The 14,410-nt window shown below is 40.2% G+C and overlaps 1 protein-coding gene across 2 annotated transcripts in view; it reads left to right on the forward strand.

The window, feature by feature from the left end:
• Positions 1-14,410, forward strand: part of unc5cb (unc-5 netrin receptor Cb) — a 205,056-nt gene that overhangs the window by 156,545 nt on the left and 34,101 nt on the right. The window contains exons 6-8 of one of the 2 annotated variants that reach the window (XM_084400255.1): positions 1,248-1,415; positions 2,282-2,446; positions 9,420-9,479. In XM_084400255.1, coding sequence (XP_084256381.1) covers positions 1,248-1,415; positions 2,282-2,446; positions 9,420-9,479 — 393 coding nt within the window. The remainder of the gene's footprint in view (positions 1-1,247; positions 1,416-2,281; positions 2,447-9,419; positions 9,480-14,410) is intronic. The other variant, XM_084400256.1, reaches the window with a different exon arrangement.

A 14,410-nucleotide genomic window follows, 5' to 3' on the forward strand; every position in this document is an offset into this window, starting at 1 on the left:
CAAACACAAATCTGTGATGTTACATCGTTACACCCCTACAGTCCCCATCACAGAATATGCCGTTTTCTGTGATTAAAGTCATCAGTTTAATGACAGAAAATGCACTTACTCTTATTCTGTCTTTCAGATGTCGCTTATGTTTCGATTTGTTCGCATGGCGTCAGTCACTTTCATTATCCAGAAAGGCGTCCCGCTGTTGTGCTCCACTGAAGAGATGCGCTCGTGGAGGTTTAGAGCAGTGAATGATGACAGAACGTTTATTTTGGGGTGAATTATTCCTTCAAGTGTGTCGTTCCTGGTTCCCACTCAAGAGCTCATCACTCGCTGTTGTGATAAACTGAGAATCTTTCGGTATCAAAGCGACAATCTCTCTCCTCAGCCTCTCCAATCGTGTCTCGCTGATTGATTGAAAGAGGAATCAGCGCTGCTGTACGCATCACTCCCATGAGTCTTAGCGACGGTGTCAGGGTGTGTCTGGTTTTACTTTCCATCAAATGAATAAACGAGTGTTTGAGGCCTTGTCCACACTTATACGGTTTCGTTTGAAAACGCATCTTTCTCTCTCGGGTTTGTCCTTCCGCTCACACTGAGACGGCCTTTTATTAATGAAAACGAAGCTCTTTGAAAACGCTCTCCAAAGTGGATAAATGTGGAAACGCTGTGTCCGTGTTGTAGTGTGGACTGAGAAACAGAGGTATTTAAAACCGATGACGTAAGTTCAGTCACGTGACCCGTGTTGCACCAATAGATATTGATGTTTATACCAGTATTGTGTCTGTTATGTGCGATTCACTTTCACACTGTTGCTAAAATATGTTCCTTCACACACTCTTCATATCACAGTCCTGCAGATATAACAGAATTTACTCACATTTGCTGTCCTGCGGTAAAACATCAGAGCGGTCGCGTTTTACACCAAACACATGATGATGAGTGAGAGCGACCTGGACGATCAGTGAATGCTGAGATATTCTGCTAAATAAAATAATCCTGACAGAAGAATTGCGCGATAACTTTATTATCTCATTTTTCCGCCTGTATCATCTCAGTGAGCGTGTGTGAGGGTTTACGCATGCGCTGTAAAGGGGAATTTAGTGTTTTCAGGCGTTTTCCTAAAGTTTCTCATCCACACTGAAACGCCTGAAAACGCCAGTGTGGACGGAGAGCGCTTTTAAACGAGAACACCGTTTTAGAAACTTCTGATAAACGTTTCCTGCCTTTTTCCCCGTGTGTGTGTGTGTGTGTAGTGAACGGCGGCTGGTCGACGTGGACCGAGTGGTCGGTGTGTAGCAGTCGCTGTGGGCGTGGCTATCAGAAGAGGACGAGGAGCTGCACCAATCCGGCGCCGCTGAACGGAGGAGCAATCTGTGACGGAATGGCCATCCAGAAACTGGCCTGTAACCCGCTGTGTCCAGGTAACACTTCGGAAACACAACGAGGCTCACGTTTCTTTATATCTCAAAATTCTCTTGTTTTTCTCACAATTCCGAGTTTATATCTCAAAATTCTCTTTTCTTTCTCACAATTCCGAGTTTATATCTCAAAATTCTCTTTTTTTTCTCACAATTCCGAGTTTATATATCAAAATTCTCTTTTTTTCTCACAATTCCGAGTTTATATCTCAAAATTCTCTTTTCTTTCTCACAATTCCGAGTTTATATCTCAAAATTCTCTTTTTTTTCTCACAATTCCGAGTTTATATCTCAAAATTCTCTTTTTTTCTCACAATTCCGAGTTTATATCTCAAAATTCTCTTTTCTTTCTCACAATTCCAAATTTATATCTCAAAATTCTCTTTTTTTTCCTCACAATTCCGAGTTTATATCTCAAAATTCAGACCCCCCCCACACACACACACACACACACACACACACAATTCCAAGTTTTATCTAAAAATTATTTTTGACACAAAAATAGACGCAAGATTATTATTGCAAGATAAAAAGTCACAATTACCCTTTATATTTTTTCATTCCAAGGCAGAAACAAGCTTTCATACTTTTCTTACTATTTTTTTTTTGTGTGTAAGCATGTTTACCATATACTTCTCCTGGATGTCTGCAGTGTCCTCCTGTCCACTGCTGCTTCTGATCTGATGTTTTCTCTTATGCTTTATGTTGTCATTCAACAGAGTGGATTAAAATAAAAGTAGGTGTTGGAGAAACAGTAATGTGACTGTCGGTCACGTCAGCCGAGTGTAAATATGAATCCCTTGAGAAGGATGGGATGTTCTGGTCATGAACATGAACACTGATGAGTGTGTTCTGGTGTCTTTATGCAGTGGACGGCCTGTGGACGGACTGGAGTAAATGGTCTCCGTGTGGGACGGAGTGCACTCACTGGAGACGCCGGGAATGCAGCGCTCCGGCTCCTAAGAACGGTGGGAAGGACTGCGAGGGAACGGTTCTCCAGTCCAAGAACTGCACAGATGGGCTCTGTATGCAGAGTGAGTGTCTCTCAGTCACAGCTCTCACTGCAAAGCATGCTTTTCTTACTTAACATTTTTGTCTTGTTTCCAGTCCAAATATCTACAAATTCTTAAATCAAGATGCATTTAGGCTACTAACTTAGATGAGTAAAACTACATGAGATATTATGTCCTGTTTTCCAGGGGAATTAATCAAAATTAAAAAACAAGCAAAATGATCTGCCAATAGGGTCAGAAAAATAATGTTAATTCAAACAGAAAGAAGATTATTTTTCTTACCCCATTCAGATCATTTCGCTTGTTTTAAGCAAAAACTCACTTAATTTTTATTTATATCCCCAGAAAACAAGACTTAATATCTTATGTCATTTTACTACTTTAGTAAATGCATCTTGATTTAAGAAATGTTTGCTATTTGGACTGGAAACAAGACAAAAATACTAAGTAATAAAAGCATTTTTTTGCAGTGCTGCCACAGGCTCTCCTCCACACACACCTTTCTTTTCCAGCATCCAGAAATCCCAGATCACACCTCAGAGAGCGTTTCTAGCTCTCCATCTGTCTTTCACTGCATAAACACTGTGTTTTTGTTTCGGTTTCATATCAGAGCAATTGAGTCCTGTTTTGTGTCTTGAATTAAGTTTATTTTTACCTCACCGTCTGTTTTCTTCATATCTAACAAATATACTGAGGTTTTTGATTAAAATTAGACGAAACAATAGAATTAGAAAAATAAACTTAATTTGTTCATTTTAAAACAGGTCTTATCTATGGAAGCTTCTTTCCAACACTGAATGAAAAAAACAAAAAAGATAATTCTGAGTTTATCTCACAATTCAGTTTTTTTCTCACAATTCTGAGTTTGTCACTATTAACACAATTATCAGTTTATGTCTCAAAATTTAGAATTTTTTTCCTCATAATTCTGAGTTTATATCTCAAAATTCTCTTTTTTTTCTCACAATTCCAAATTTTATATCTCAAAATTCTGACTTTTTTTCTCACAATTCTGAGTTTATATCTCAAAATTCAGACTTTTTTTCCACAATTCCAAGTTTATACCTCAAAATGCTGAGAAAAAAAGTCAGAATTGGGAGATAAGACGTTGCAATTACCCTTTTTTTTTTGTTTTTATTCCAAGGTGGAAAGAAGCTTTCATACTTATCTTACACAGTTTTTTTTGTGTGTGTAAGGATGTTTATATACTTCTCCTGGATCTCTTCAGTGTCCTCCTGTCCGCTACTGCTTCTGATCTGATGTTTTCTCTCGTCAGAAGAGCTGTTGTCATCTAACAGATTACGTTGAAAAGGATGTTGATGTTGGAGAAACAATATGTGACTGTGGGCCGCAGTGTAAAATATAGCCCGTGTGATGTGATCCTGGATGTAATGACTCCACTCGCAGGCCAGCGTGCAGCAGCTATATTTAAAATAATGATAAGGGATTATATCGTACTTACAGAAAGTTTTATAATTGCTCCACATCTATGATTACTATGATTTGGACCCTATTTTAAAATGCACAGGAGTCACAGAGAGAGGAAAATCACAGATGCTCACAGTCAGACTTTCTCAGCTGTTTTCCTAGTGAAGGCAAATATTAAATGTGTTGAGAAGCAGTTTTATGATTCTTTAACTCTTTCAGAAGATGTTTTAAACGCATGTAAGTGGGAAAACAGAAAATATTCTTCGGTGCTCATTCATTAAAAAGGGATAGTTGACCTAAAAATGATCGATCTGTCATCATTTACTCAGTCTTGTAAAAAACACAATATGACTAAGTGAGTATGAATGCGTTTATAAACTCATTTTAACTAAATAAACTCATTCATTTAACTTATAAACTCATTATAAACTCATAAAGTACTTGATTTTTAATGTACTTGAGTTTTAAAAGTAAAACCGATGAACCGACCGACGTCCACATTTAAGCATTTCAATGGGTTTAAAAAATTTGACTTTTTACAGCAGATTTAGTTCACAAACAACCGAGCGACTGAATCAGTCCGACTCATGAATGAATCATTCAGTGTGATTTGTGAAACCAACTCAACAGAATCAACTCGATCACGAATCAGACATCGCTCTTTTTCAGTTCGAAATAACCAGGAACGATATGTTTTTATGGAATGTAGTAAAAGTAAACGTTTCCCAAAATAAAAGTACACACACTTTTTTTTCTCATTTGTTTGTGAGAGTCTAATGTATACGATCATGGCGTTTCAGAACATAAACTCAGACTGCAAAACGTTCAGACGAAATCTGACATAAACAATATTTAGTGGATTTAATGCTATTGTGGACAAATAAAAGGTGCAGTTTGATGTTTCTCATTTTACCCAAATGCGATGGATTGTATTGATCTTGCGATCACTATTTCATAACAAAGTTATGAAGTCCTGTTTTGATTTTGCATGTTGGGATTTTACACAAATCACAATATTACTGTTGCTGGAGCATCTATATCGTAAAACAGACACCTCAGATTGACACTTAGGGCCCTATCTTACATCCAGCGCGACGCAAGTGTGTTTTGCTAGTTTCAGCCCGACGCAGTTTTCATTTTCACGTCCTGCGCCACGTTGTTTAAATAGCTCATTTGTGTGTCCATGGCCTGCTGGTCTGAGAACGAGTGTGTGTTCTGGAGCATTGTTGGAGCGTTGCTATTTTGAGGAACTGAAATAGACTGAGCCGTTGACCAACTGAGACCTGGGCTAAAGTCAATGCCGCAATATTTTTTTTGTTATTAAAAGAGCGTGTTAGTAATGTGTAATGTACTAACCCTAACTCTGCTTATTACACACACAGGGACGCACAGCAGCACACAAACATGCCAAATATTTAAAATAAAAGGATTACAATGTAAAAGATTATAATTGTGTACATAAAGATATGGTGAATCCGGCTTGTCCCGTATATGGTCTGCTTGTGCACTTTAGAGATGCGCACGAGCAGATCCGTTTGCGCTCTGGAGACGCGTTCGGTCTTTCCACTATCAATTTCCATCATGTAAATAGCGAATCTGCCATGGCGCCAGCAAAACTGGCATTTAAAGGGAATGGGAGATGAGACTCTGATTGGTTTAACGCACGTAAATCCCAGAACACACCCATTACTCATGAAGAGAATAGAGACGACCCTTTTAGACTATGCGCCGGGAGCGCCGACCATTTTTCCCGTCGTTAAACTAGCAAGAGTGGATTCGGACACGCCCTAAGTGAACTTGCAGCCGGCGCTTTAGACCATGAGCTTAGTTCGTTAAAATAGGGCCCTTAAACCCTTTAGAGCTTTCAAATTATGTATAATTTGGTAACATAATTAATATTTTTAGACAGTAGTCTATATAGTAATGGGTCAATGCTTTGTTACGCTCCACCACTGGGAGTAAATGATAAAAAAAGGCTCCAACAAACCGGTGGGAAAATCCGAAGTGTTCCAGCTGTGGTCAGGATGGGGATCTGTTTCCGTTACAGATGTAAAAGTCGTGTTTTTCTGTTCAGCGCCTCCAGTAAACAGTAACTGGATTCTCTGCTGTTCGGCATTGATTATACATGCAGAGGTTGAGAAGGCCAGAGGAGATTTGAAACGAAACGTTTCCCTCTTCTGAAGCGTCCCGTGTTTATCTGCTAATCCTCCCTTCACTCGTGTCTCTCTCGCTCTCTCTCTCTCTCTCTCTCTCTCTCTCTCTCTCTCTCTCTCTCTCTCTCTCTCTCGCGCTCTCGCTCTCTCTCTCTCTCCTCTCCTCTCTCTCTCTCTCTCTCCTCTCTCTCTCTCTCTCTCTCTCTCTCTCTCTCTCTCTCTCTCTCTCTCTCTCTCTCTCGCTCTCTCTCTCTCTCTCTGCCAGCACACGAGCTTGAAATTACATCACAACTGCAGTTTGGAAATGCAAAAACAAAACGTTTCCTCAGTAATAAATGCGTCTGTCGAGGGCGACACGGGGAAAAAAAGCAGCGAGAGCGTTTGTTTTAATAAACGTTGAGTTTCATATTCATTTTGATTAGGTCATGAAAATGAAATGACCAGAGGTCGCAGAGATGCAGAGCAGATTGAATCAAACGTCGTTAATGATAATCAGGAATCTAATTACCAGTTTCATGTGGCGTGTAAATGATGAGCGAGTGTATTGATCAGAGTCTCGGAGGAATCGTCCGCCTGTGTGTGTCTGATGTTTCTTCATCAGGTTCACAAGCTCAGTTTCAATGCATCAGAATGCAATAAAACACAAGATTTGCTTTTGCTGTAATGCACGTCCTAAAACATAAAGTTCTTCCTCAGTGTTTCTGTCTTGTTAACCCTAACATGTTTAAATCAAGATGCATAACTAGAGAAACTAAGATAATAAGGTTTGTTTTCTGAAAATTAACCATATGCTTAAAACATTAAGAACAAATATCTGTCAATGGAGTCAGAATATCTTGTTTTCCCTGTGCACAAACTCACGTCATTCTGATTATTTTTTCATTACACAAGACTTAAAGTCTCCAGCAAATGTATCTTGATTTAAGAGTATTTGGATATTTGTGCTGGAAAACATGATTGTGTATTGTGGTCGGCTCTCTCGGTGGTCAAGTGATTTAGTTGAGTTGTTAACTGAGCTTTTAAAGCAGCTTTCAGGAAACGCCGTAATCTCAGATATTGAAGTCATTTCTCTGCCATTTGAATCGTCCTATTTTCCCAGTGAAATGCATTGTGGGAGCATTACTTCTGGTCAGATTGATGGCTAGTTTGCGGGGAATATAAAACCCATAACGCTATAGATTTAGGCTCACTTCCCTTGATTGATTTTCCCCTTTCTCCAGCTAAAAGGGTGAAACCACTTATGTGCATGCTAATGACCATTACACTGGGCGTTTATCTGGAATCCACATTATCTGAAAGCTCACATTATTGCAAATATCATTGGACATGAATTACATTTGATACGTGAACTCAGCTCGTCCTTCAGAACCGTGAGTTCATGCCGTTAGAAAGCATTTACGGAGCGCTTTTGTCTGCGTTAATGGCACCGCCGATCTTCCAGTGCGAGTTTCAAATGTGTTGAGAGAAAGTTATTTGCTTTTTGAGTTTGTAAAGTGCTCAAATTGTGTTTCAGGTGCAGGTCAGATTGAATTTGAAGTCGTCTTCTGGATTTGGCTGTGCAGTTGTAACCTCGATCGGTCCGCCCTCCCGCTGTGTTTGTGTGCAGCTTCGGCTGTCTTGCTTTGTTATGATGTTGCTTTTCTGGGCTTTGGTTACTTAACGCGCAGACAGATGACATTTTCTTGACATATCGATCCACGGAAAAGGGCACGACAAACACAAGGGCAAACACGGCTTTTTCTTCTCCCAGAAACTAAATCTCGTCCCAATTTTTTTGCTGTATGAAATCTAATATTTCCATTTCATATGATGCGACAGCAAAAAAAACATCATGATTTTCATCATCACGGTAGTGTTTGTTGTACTCGTGTATTTGTTGTTGCTGTAAATATGTAAATGAATTTAAATGTTTAATTGAAAATAATCATATTTCATTGCGTTTATATAATACAATTTCTTTCTTTTTCGTCTTCATTTTGGTCTGTAATGTGAGCTGAACATCTGTTTGTGAGATTGACCGGGTCGTTTCAGGGAGACGCACAGCGGACGGGGTCAAAGGTCACACGAGTTCCTCGCAGCACAACATCTCTGTCGTTTTCATGCACATAAACGCTCCATCCATCAGCGCATTGATTTTCTGTCCATCGATGGATCTTCCTGTCTCCGTCTGACTGTTTTCTACATCCAAATAGGACTGTATCGTCTTTTGTTTGTGTATATTTATTTATGTGCCACCATTCTTTTCCAGTAGGACGTTATGGAAGCCCATTTTCACCACTTTAGAAGCAAATCCTGCTTTTGTTCATAATTGTCACATAAAAAAAGTTGATATTATGATATGTCGAGTCATATTTATGAGATGAAAAGTTGGAATTATGGCATACTAAGTCATATTTGCTCCCCCCAAAATTGAAATGGACATAATTCAAAATGAGTTATAATTACAACATGTTGAAAAAGTCAAAATTATGACTTAAGTCGTAAATGTGATTTCAAGAAGTCATAAATAGTCGAATTTATAACAAAAACAAAAGTTGGAATTGACATTGTCGAAATTATGAGACGTCTTGATTATGACAAAAAAAGTGGAAATTGACGTCAAAATTCTGACTTCAAAAAGTTACAATATTGAAAGTTGAAATTATGACATACTAAGTTGAAATTGGCATAAAAATTATGAAAGTCGAAAATGAGCACAAGACGAAATTCTGACTTAACTCATAATTGACAAAAAGTCAAAATTTAGATTAAAAATGGACAAATCATAATTATGACATAGAAAGTTGCAATTTCAATCATTTCGACTTGAGTCAGAATTTCAACTTATTTTTTTTTACTTTATCTCATAATTTTGTCTTTTTAAGTCATCCTCTCATGATTGTTGTTCTTATGTGGTGGTAATGAGCTTCCATAGGAAATGCATCGGAACAGGAAAAGGAAAACCACCCCATTGGACCATTTCATTTCCACGCAGGCCGAATGCATGATATGCAGATATCCTTGCGTGGTCGGGTCGTTGATGTGACGTCAGGCCGTTCCTCATGCTACATTAGCGGGCGTCTCTGATCTAATAGCGTCAGCTCCCAGAATGCAGCGGAGAGGCCGTTCCTCATGTCCGTGTGTCAGATGTGAGGCTGCGAGTGCTTTTGACTGTTTATCAGCTTAAAGCGATCTATCCCGCTCGCTCGTTAGTCCTAATGAAGCACTAAAACTCGTCTGACGGATGGTGGCGTTCCCTCGTTTATCTGCGGAAAAGAGTCCAGGCTGGAAGTGACACCAAATGGAGAAGAATCGCCCTCTGCTGCCGTCATCACTCATGTCTTTGTTTGGCTTGTTTGATTTTGTTCAATCCGATTGTGTTGAATTTGATTTTCATCCCTCACCCTCCATCCCTCCCTCTCTTTATCCCAAAGGTTCCTTATATCAGAAGTCCTCCGAACACACAGACAAGAGCAATGCTCTGCCTCATCCATGTGAGTCCTTCATTTCATTGATTTCTGTTTGCATGTGTCTCCAAACCTTCCTTATTTCCTCCCTTTTATTCTTTGTCTCCGTTCATACCATCTCTTTCCCTCTCAAGAGTGTTTGAGTGCTGAGAAAACTTGGTTTAAGAATGTTTGGTCACCAAATCTGGTGGTTTTAGAGCGGTTTTGGCCTTGTGTCAAGCTTGGGCGACCATCTAAACCAGATTAGACCAGCAAAATAGACCAGACCAGGTGTTCAAACCACCGTATGGTTGTGGTTTACCAGTCTAAGCTGACTTAGAGACAGGCTTAATACAAGCAAAACAGACCAGACTACCTGACCTAGACAGTCTAAGGTGGTTTGGCCACCTAGTCTGGTCTGTTTTGCTGGTTTAAAAGGGTTTTAGGGCTTGTATCAAGACTGGGAGTCCAGCTTATACCAGCAATCCACCTTAGACTGTCGAGTCTGGTCGGTTTAGCGGTTTAGAGGTGTTTGGGATTTGTGTTAGGCCTGGGTGACAAACTAAACCAGCTTAGACCAGCAAAACAGACCAGACTGGGGGACCAAACCATCATAGACTTGAGTCTAAAGTAGTTTGCTGGTCTAAAATGGCGTAAGATGGTTTTGGATGGACTCTCAGGCTTGGTATAAGCAAAATGTTCCAAACTACATGAACAAACTACCTCCGACTAGCCACCTGGTCTGGTCTGTTTTGCTAGTTTTAGACTTGTGTTAAGCCTGGGAGAACATCTAAGCCATCATAGACCATCTTAGACCATCAAACCGCCTTAGACTGTCTAATCTAATGTAATTTGCTCTCGCAGTTTTGTTTGTTTAGCTGGTCTTCGAGGGGTTTGGGACTTGTATGGGAGAATATCTTAGACTAGCTTAGACCACCTGATACAGGTTCAAGCCGCATCACAATTTAAATTCCTCTATGAAGTGTGTGTGTGTTTGGTGTGGCTCTTCTCCGGCCTTAAAGCCCTGGGCGTCTCTTTCACACATGATCGCTGTGATCGCTGGCTGAGGAAATGTGTGTGTCTCGCCCGCCTCTCCAGTGCAACCGCTCAATAATCCTTTTCATTTCTCTCTCTCTCTCTCTCTCTCTCTCTCTCTCTCTCTCTCTCTCTCTCTCTCTCTCTCTCTCTCTCTCTCTCTCTCTCTCTGCTCTACCTACAGTCCCTCATGTTCAAAGAAGCATATTAATCTCAGCAATACATTTTAATGCTCACCCCTGGTGTGTGTGTGTGTGCCGCTTTATCATCAAAGTGCTCGGCCGGACGGGAGGGTTTCACGGGTAGATCATGATATCGCTGGACTTTCATCATTCCGGCTCGATTCTCCGCATCCATACGGACCAGAATATGAGTGGCTTTATGCTCCTGTAGAGAGTCATCATTTACCCTGATATCTTTGTTAAAGATGGAAGTTTATGAATAATACAGAAGATCCTCTGTTTGCAGAGAAATGAGGGAGTATCCATGTCAGCCGACTGACCAGGAATAGATTTTAGCATTTGCTCAGGTCTCTCTCGCTCATTTGGGATGCGGTGTGTGTGTGTGTGTGTGTGACCGTGCGTGGAAACGTCGAGCTCAGAGTGTGTCAGATAATCAAACCCCGTTCGCCGGCCTCTCTTCGCTCCTGAGATCACGGGCCGATCGATGGGATCAGTTCCTCTCCCATCCCTGAACTCATGCCATCCTCAAACGGCTCGACTGAGCCCGGAGGAACTCGGGTCTGAAAGCCTCCATTAAATCAAAATTGACAATTCTTGTTTTTAATGGAATATTGCAGTGTTTTTCATAAATTATTTATCAGTGCACATCATTATTGTGTTAAATTCATGTTCCTGGTAATAGGCTGAAAAGCTAAATTCCAGTTTCTTTATTAAATATTAGCAACATTCGAATTCAAATTCTAAAGGCAATGCTTAAAGGGATAGTTCACTTTGAAAATAAATTTTGGTATGTTTTAGCTTACCTCAAGGGCATCCAAGATGTAGGTGTCTTTGTTTCCGCAGTAGTTTCAATTTTGATATTTTTAGGTCAAACCGTTCTTGTCTGTCAGTCATATAATGCAGGTCGATGGTCATTGTCTCAAAACACAAGCACAAAGTCCAAATTAAAACAATTCCCCATCGTCCAAATGAAACAATTCCCCATCATAAGTACACATTGATGGCCTAAGACACGAAACGAGCGGTTTGTGTGAGAAAACGAACAGTATTTATATCGTTGTTATCTCTTGAAAACAGCACACGTCCAAATGATCTGACGGGGCGGGTATAGATATATACATAGATGTCGCCTTGCCTACTGCAGTTCATTGGAACGAAACCGTAGCCAAGGCGACATCTATGTATATATCTATACCCGCCCCGTCAGATCATTTGGACGTGTGCTGTTTTCAAGAGATAACAACGATATAAATACTGTTCGTTTTCTCACACAAACCGCTCGTTTCGTGTCTTAGGCCATCAATGTGTACTTATGATGGGGAATTGTTTCATTTGGACGATGGGGAATTGTTTTAATTTGGACTTTGTGCTTGTGTTTTGAGACAATGACCATCGACCTGCATTATATGACTGACAGACAAGAACGGTTTGACCTAAAAATATCAAAATTGAAACTACTGCGGAAACAAAGACACCTACATCTTGGATGCCCTTGAGGTAAGCTAAAACATATCAAAAATTAATTTCAAAGTGAACTATCCCTTTAAAGGGATAGTTCACCCAAATATGAAAATTAGCCCATGATTTACTAACCCTCAAGTCATCCTAGGTGTATATGACATTCTTCTTTCAGACGAATACAATCAGAGTTATATTAAAAAATGTCCTGGCTCTTCCAAGCTTTATAATGGCAGTGAATGGGTGTGTGTCTTTGGAAGTCAATAAAAGTGCATCTGTCCATCATAAGATTGTATTCGTCTGAAGGAAGAATGTCATATACACCGAGGATGACTTCAGGGTGAGTAAATCATGGGCTAATTTAATTTTTTGGGTGAACTATCGCTTTAATGTTAGAGGAAAAAAGTGCTGTATAGTCTCCTATGCCCACAAGAGGGCGCAAGCGAGCGCAATAAGCGAATATAAACGAATATAAACCAAATCAAGCATTGCATCTTTAAAGTGCATAAACTTTTGAAACAATTGTTCTTAAATCAAATATAATTTCTTTAATGTTCATGCATGGAAAATTAGGTTACAATAGTGCATAAACTGAGTAAGTGCATCAGTAACCTGAGTAAACACTCTTCCACACACAGCGTAATGAACTATATGAACACACACAATAACAAACTGGCATTCAGAAGCACTCACTTCTACTCACTGCATCAAAAACCCCAGACGCTCATCTTGATGTGAGCGAGTGCTGAGCGCTTCTGTTGACAGTGTTACAGCTGATGAAAGCCTTTTCCCGCCATTTTACTCAAATGAACAACGCATCCGCATCGCGCTGTACTGGATGAGCTAACAAGAACAAACCGCGTCAGGTGGTTTATACACCAAATATTCTAATGCACTGTTTTTGCATTTGAATGTGCAGTTGTTGTTTTTTACAAATTTGACGCATATTCAAAATATACATTTTTATTTGAAGGCTTACCTGGTGATCTTGACTCAGAATATCTTCCTCTCGCAGCATCTCTTCTCTGATGATGTGGGCGGGGCAACCTGTCACTCACATGAGATCAGCCAATAGCAAACCACAACCATCCAATCAATTCCCCACGCACAAAATCAAGCCCCGCCCACATTTGTTCTTGTTCCAGAAGCGTTTCACTCGGATATACGGAACAATAGGGAAGAGAAGATGAGCGCAACTTTAAATGGGAACTTAATTTAAAGTTCTCATTTAATTCCTAGTTTCAAAGGAATTGTTCAGCCAAAACAAAAAGAAAATTGTGATTTATTCACTTTCACATTGTTCCAGTCCTGCACTCAGCTTCCTTCTTTTACAAAAGGAGGGGGTTTTTTTTGTCATTTTTAAACCTTATAAATCATAATCAGTGCTAATTATATGGGAAATAAGCAGATTCTGCTAAACATCTGCTTTTGTGAGGAAAGTCGTACAGGTTTGAGTTTGGGACGCAACGTGAGACGGAAATATTCCCAAGTGTGCGATGAGAAGCGACTATAAACCATAAAAGAGAAGGTTTTCAGCCCAAATAAAAGCTTGATATGTTTTAAAATGATTATTAGTAAATATTAGTATTCGTGAACCACAGTATTAGTGAACCGCGGGTCGGAGCGTCGGGTCTGGAGGGCAGCGTCACATTAGTGAGATTAATCTGGAGTATCACTGAGATTAAACTCAACCAGGGGCCGTGCAGCTGATCATGACTTTAATTACTGTTACCTTTAACAGTGGAGACACACACACACACACACACACATACACTTTCTTGTACATCTATCTTTATGAGGACATTCATTGACAATGCAATCTCTAGCCGCTTACCCTAACCTTACCCATCACAACTAAGTGCCTAACCCGACCCCTGACCCTAAACCGACCCTTAACCTCATTATAACCTTATCCCTAAAACCAAGTCTTGACCCTCAAACAGGCCTTTAAAGGCTCTCAGAAACTGAGGACCGGCCAACATGTCCTCACTTTACTCTCTTTGTCCTCACTCCAATGGTCTAAAACTCAAACTGGTCCTCACAAAGATAGTTGTACAAGTACACACACACACACACACACACACACACACAGTGTCCAGCTTCTCTCACACACAGGCGACACACACACACACACACACACACACACACACACACACACACAGTGTCCAGCTTCTCTCACACACAGGCGACACACACACACACACAGTGTCCAGCTTCTCTCACACACAGGCGACACACACACACACACACACACACACACACACAGTGTCCAGCTTCACTCACACACAGGCGACACACACACAC

This window comes from Rutilus rutilus (assembly GCF_951802725.1).
Source record: "Rutilus rutilus genome assembly, chromosome: 25".
Taxonomy (NCBI): domain Eukaryota; kingdom Metazoa; phylum Chordata; class Actinopteri; order Cypriniformes; family Leuciscidae; genus Rutilus; species Rutilus rutilus.